General features: G+C 24.4%; 1 protein-coding gene across 1 annotated transcript; it reads right to left on the bottom strand.

The window, feature by feature from the left end:
* Positions 1–1,066: 1,066 nt before the first annotated feature.
* On the bottom strand, positions 1,067–5,624 carry LOC102678860 (endocuticle structural glycoprotein SgAbd-4-like). Its single transcript, XM_006621166.2, has 2 exons — positions 5,277–5,624; positions 1,067–1,967 (listed from the first exon to the last, which is right to left on the bottom strand). The coding sequence occupies exons 1-2, from the start codon at positions 5,286–5,288 to the stop codon at positions 1,503–1,505; spliced, it is 477 nt and encodes a 158-aa protein (XP_006621229.1). The 5' UTR covers positions 5,289–5,624; the 3' UTR covers positions 1,067–1,502.
* Between the last annotated feature and the right edge of the window lie 619 nt (positions 5,625–6,243).

Here is a 6,243-nt window from a genome sequence, read left to right as displayed (position 1 = left end):
TCTGTATGAGAAAAAAACTATTAGAAATATTTTCTAAAGAATTGATCTTTTTATAAAAAATATACAATTAAGCAAAAATAGTAAAAAACGAAAAGTAATTTATAAAAAAAATATGAAGTTTAATTTTAATTTTTAATGCAAATATATGAAAAAATTTTTAGAATAAAATTATATTATTATATTATTTATATTTATATAAATAATTTTATATATATCATATATTTTAATATCATCATTATATCATATATTTATTATTTAATATTTTTTTTTTACTATTTTATTCTATCTAAAGTGAGTTTGAATTGAATTTTGTTTTCAAATTTAAAAAATTTCAAAATTTGAATATATTCATAATGCATATATATAAGATAATGCATATATATAAGATAAAATGTAATTAATGTTGATTAGTTTTTAAAAATATGAAAACGTTTAATATATTAAACTTTTTAAAATTTTTCTGTTTTTTTTATTTATAAAATGACTAAAAAATTATTAACATTTTTTTTATTTATAAAAAATAACTAAAAAAAATAATTTTCTCAATTAATAATTAAACATCACAGAAATGGTAATTTATTCGAATACGATATTAATACAAAGATATCATTATTTATTTGTAATTAATTTGTATATGTCCAAGAATTTATATATTTTCTGCATATCATATAAAAATTTTTCTCTAAAATAGGAAATTCTCCCAAAAAGTAGAAAAATATTCATTTCTATTTTATTAAAACAATTGAATTAAAAAAAATGAAACTTTTCTTGGTATTAAATGCATATTTAACAACTAATAAACATCATTCGACAAGGAAAGGAAGACGATTAAAAAATACAACACGAAGAGAAAGAAAAGAAAAAATAATCAGAAAAATCGATTATAATCAAAAATAAAAAAAAATAAAAAACAAAAGTTGTACAAAATTATATAATAATTTCTTTCTAAATGTATTTATGAGATCATAATAAAATATATCAATTATTATATCTTCTAACTTTCTCGAATAAAAAAAATCAATATGAACGTTCATCGATCAAACGAGTCAAATTCATACCAAATGAATTTTCTATGAAAATATAAATTTTATTTTGTACATTATAAAAAAAAAACTAACATAAAAACTTGTTTTAACAGATATTTCCTCCTTAATTAAAATTTTTCATCTAGCATTTCCATTTTTCAAGATACATTCAAATATTCAAAGTTTCATGTATCATTTAACAAAAATTAGAAAATCTTATATATTTTAAAAAGATTTAAAATTGTTAAAATTAATTTTTGCTTTAACCAATATTTTCTAACAATACATCACAATTCAATTATTAACAATTCTTACATATATTCTCAGATAAGTAAACTTAACCTAAAAATTTTCGCAAACTTAACCTAAAATCTCGCGATTTTTCGAGATAGAAATATTAACTTACAATTACATAGAAATGTTAGACAAGATATTATGACTAAGGAGGTATTTTAACGAGTCACGGATCACGAGTAATTAGTTTCGTTGATTCGTTCGTGGCGGTTTGTATTGTCGATTAGTGCTTGCTGGAACAGCGTTTTGTTGGCTTGGTGAGTCTTTGCCAGCTTCTTCGGGTTCCGGGGTCGAGGGTTGTTTCGCGATCCAGTCGAGGGCCCTCTGAATGGCTGGCGGTATTGGGGGTGGTGTTGGCACGTGAGTACCGGCAACTTGAGTACCGAATTCGTCGGCAGTCCAGCTAATCGCTATCGGTGTACCGTCTGGGGCGTTGTACTGCACGGAGCCTTGGATCAACTGAGTTTCGGACGGCGTGCCAGCATACTTTCGACTTCCGGTCTCCGTTTGCACAATACCACCTTCAGTCTCATACGTGAACGAGTAGTGGCCACGATTGTCGCCCAGGTTCCTGTTCTCGCTTATGATCTTTTCCGGTTGCCGGAAATATTCCTGGCAGTGAGCCATTGCGACAAGGGCGAGGAAGATCTGAAAGACGATGTTAGATATATTTCAAGCGAAAAATATGGGAAATAATCGTTGAAATAACGATTTAATTACCAAATTTAAAAATTTTAATTATATATTTTGATCTATTTTTGATCTAAGAATCATATTTTTAATTTTTATTTTAATTTTTATTTATTATATGTTTTTATTTATTATATATTTTATATTATAATTAATAAACTAAAAAACTAATTTTCATTTGAAATTATACAACTTATTTACTTTTTATAATTTTTAATAATTTTTACATAAATAATATTATAATACTTTTATTTTAACTAAGTAAATTATTTAACTTTGTAAAACTTTTTTGAAATAATGATTGATAAATTATATTTTGAAAATAGTTATATTAAAAATAATAACAAAAATTGCAATTCATATAACAATAAAAAATAAATATATGAAAAAAAAATCTTTTTTCATATATTTTTTTTTATGGTAATCCTTTGTAACACATTTTTTATATTTGGTATCATTTCATTAACGTTCGATAATTAAAGAACATGTTAAACATGTCTAATATGCCAATGTTATTTTGATAGAGACTGTCTAGACAACTAGGTAGTTAATAGTACGATTAGAGAGAGTTATGATTACCATGTCAGTGATTGATGTAAGCAGCTAATGTAACTTACATCATACGTAATGGCTTCTTAAGAAAAGTCGATATGACGAACCGTGTAAATCAGTGGAATAATAATTTTTTCCCTTTTTTTTTTTTTTTTGAATATTTAAAATTTCATGAAAATATTTTTTTCGTTGTATAATATATCTATTCATATTTTTATGATGATGTTTATGATTACATTATACGATAAAATGAATGTTAATGATTTTTAAATTTTTTAAATATAAATATTTTCTTCAGAATTAGTTTGTAATGTTAGCTATTACGATTCTTTTATGATCAATGAAATAATTAATCTTTAAAATTTATAAATTCTAAATATAAATTATATATTTTTACTTTCTATTGTCTATTTCATTCACAATTAAATCATAAGAAATGTTACTTTATATTTTCATATCAAATAAATATGTAATATTACTATAGGTACAAGATTTTTGAAATTAATAAAATCTTATATATAAATATTTATATATTATAATAACATTAATTAAAATTCTAAGTAATAAATAAAAATAATTCACATTAAATATGCAATTCTTAAAAAAAAATTCTTAAAAAAAAAAGTCTATAATAAAATGTATGTATATATGAATGCTTTAATCAATAGATTCTTCATTTATTTAAAATCTTCTTTTAAATTCTTTATTTAAAATCTTGAAATCTACTTCTTCAATTCATATTATATATATCTATTCATTTTTTAATCGTCGTTTTTAATTGTTTCTAACTAAAATTTAACTTTAAAGAAATAAATATTTTGTGTGTTTTTAATCTTCATCATGCCTGTTCTGTAAATCTGCTAAGATACCTTTCCCCGTGAAAGGTCAGGGTAAGACGAATGTGTTAGAAGGTAGGTCAGAATACTCATTATGATTGCAAGCGGTAAAAGGGACAAACCTGACTCTAATGTTATTTCATGTAATCAATGAAAAAAATATCCAACCAAATAGTTAATTAATACGTAACTTTTTTCTAGAATTGATTATTTTTCTTGAAAAATTTTATTAATTATTTTTTCATGATTTTATCGTATTAATTTAACAATATTAAATTTGTTACATGATGCATATTGATCAAAAATTTATTGATCAAATTTTATATTAGAATTATGTTAAACAAAAATTTTAATACTTTCTCCTCGCGAAAGTGTATTTAATTTGAATAATTTTGTTGTAAATTTCATGTTATTATATTTATTATTATATTATTAACTTTTTTATATAAGTATATAAAATTTGCATTTTTTGTCAATTAAAGCTGTTTTTAAAAAATAAATTCTTAAATTGTATATGATGAATAATATATATTTTAGATCAAAGTATTAAATAATTTAATAATATTATAATTATTACTATACTAATTATTACATACTAATAAATATTTATAAGTTTTTGTTATATATATTGTTAATATAAAAAATCATTGCAAATCAAAAAGAAAATCTAATAAAATAAAATATTTGAATAATGAAAAAGATAAATTAATAATCCATATTTTTTATATATATTTTGAATTAAAGAATTTTATATAATTTATATCTTTTAATAAATTAATAAAATTTTTTATATATTTTATAATCAAAATTATATTTTGTCAATATTTTTTATAATTTCTTCTAATAATAATCAAAAGTTAATATAGAAAATTTTTTTAAGTTAATTCAATATTAATTGTTTATATATTATATTATACATGTGTATTTCATAAAAATTTACACTTAATTGAGTAAATTCTACTAATTATATTTTAAATAATAATTAAAAATATGAACATCAATATTTCGCATTATAATATATTATACAAATGACAATAACTCATAAATAATAACTTTTCTCGTTTTTATATCATAATTATAATTCAAATAAAAAAGTAATCAATTAAATTAATATTATTTATTGCAAATTATCTTCATTTCCAATAAATATCAAAAAATTTTATCAGTCATAAAAATACAAATCATTATAAATATAAATGCGCAATATTTTACTATATGCGATTACAATAAAAATAAACTAGAAAATCAAGTTTAAACGATTAATTCAATGCCGTTGACCTGACTTACCCTTGTCACATCATCAAAAGTAATCATTCGATTCTTATTTAGATTTAGATCGTAAATCATCGTGTTTTTTAAAAAAGAACGAAAATTAAAAAAAAAACCCTAAATCTTTCATTAACACGTATCAATAACGCACTTATTGCATGCGTGATTGAGAATTTCCTATTCTAGGGCGGTTAGCGTGTACGATCGCGTCATAAATTTGTCCAAAAAAAAAAAAATTATTTTTCACACTGATCTGATTTTCCTTTTATACGTTCTTTGTATAAATATATATAACTATATTTTTCGGGATATTCAGGGTTTTATTACTATTCTCCTAAAATTAACACCGGGAACATCCAATCTTTGATTTTTAGCACGGTATTGAACATGTTAACACTTTATCTACACGCTCCTGATTAAGATTACTCACTCACTAACGACTCGATCAAATCAAGGGGTCGATTAATAGGCCATTGTTCGATAAGCAATAGGCATTAGGAATAAGCTTACCAACAGATAAAGTGTTAAGATCACGGAGTTACGAACGAAAGAGGAAGCGAGGGAAGAAAAGAACAGGTGCGCAAAACGTGGAAAAGAAGAGAATACTTACCAAGGAACGCATGTTGCCAAAACTGCGCAGCGGTGTACACGTGCTCCCACGAGAAAATTGCAATAGTATGTGTGTATGTGTGTGTGGACGATGGAGAGATAAAAAAGGCGTCAGACGTCACATATAGAGCGGCCGATGGTTGCTGGCGTAAAGTTCGTGAGCAACTCTTGGATCGTTGGAGGAACAGCCGACCTTTATACTGGCGAGTCTACACAAGCCAGTTGCCAGCCTTTACATAACCCGAGAAAGTTTATTTCGGGATAGCCACGTCTCGCTCTAGAGCACTTCTAACCGCCGAACGATCCACACCCCCGATACAAAAAAAGGAGCAGAGATGATCGATCCTTCGATCGTGCATGCGCGCAGCTTTATAACGAGATTTCACCACTGTCCGCGACACGCCACTGTCATCCGTCCTGACTTTTCCCCATCCAACATCCAATAAAGAGAGAGAAAGAGAGAGAAAGAGAGAGAGAGAGAGGAGTTTGCGTAATCTTTCACTTGCGTAATTATGGCGAATGTGTAGGTACCGATGTCGTCTCTTTTTCGGCGAATTCGAACAATGCAACTGGGATGCGAGATGAATGCGATCGTTCCTTTGTAAGTGAAATGGGATTGACATCTTTAATTTCGAAGATCTATTATTGATCCACGCTCGCAGATAGAATTCTATTTTATAAATTATTGTATATGTAAAGTTATTAAATTATTAATAATTTTATACGTTGTAATTTATAAAATTAAAATATTTATTTTAAATTTGTTTAGTTCTAGGATTTGACATAATATAAATTATTCAATAATATTATTGTAAACGAATTTAACGAATTAATTATTAAGTAGATATAATGATTAATTTTATAATAATTTTCATTTTTCTTTTTTTATTTTAAACGTATTATTAAATTCTTAAACATATTATTAAATTCTTATTATTAAATCTAGTGATTTATGGGAATATATGCAT

This window comes from Apis dorsata, unplaced genomic scaffold (assembly GCF_000469605.1).
Source record: "Apis dorsata unplaced genomic scaffold, Apis dorsata 1.3 scaffold_598, whole genome shotgun sequence".
Lineage (NCBI taxonomy): Eukaryota > Metazoa > Arthropoda > Insecta > Hymenoptera > Apidae > Apis > Apis dorsata.
This window is presented reverse-complemented; position numbering and strand designations above follow the sequence as displayed.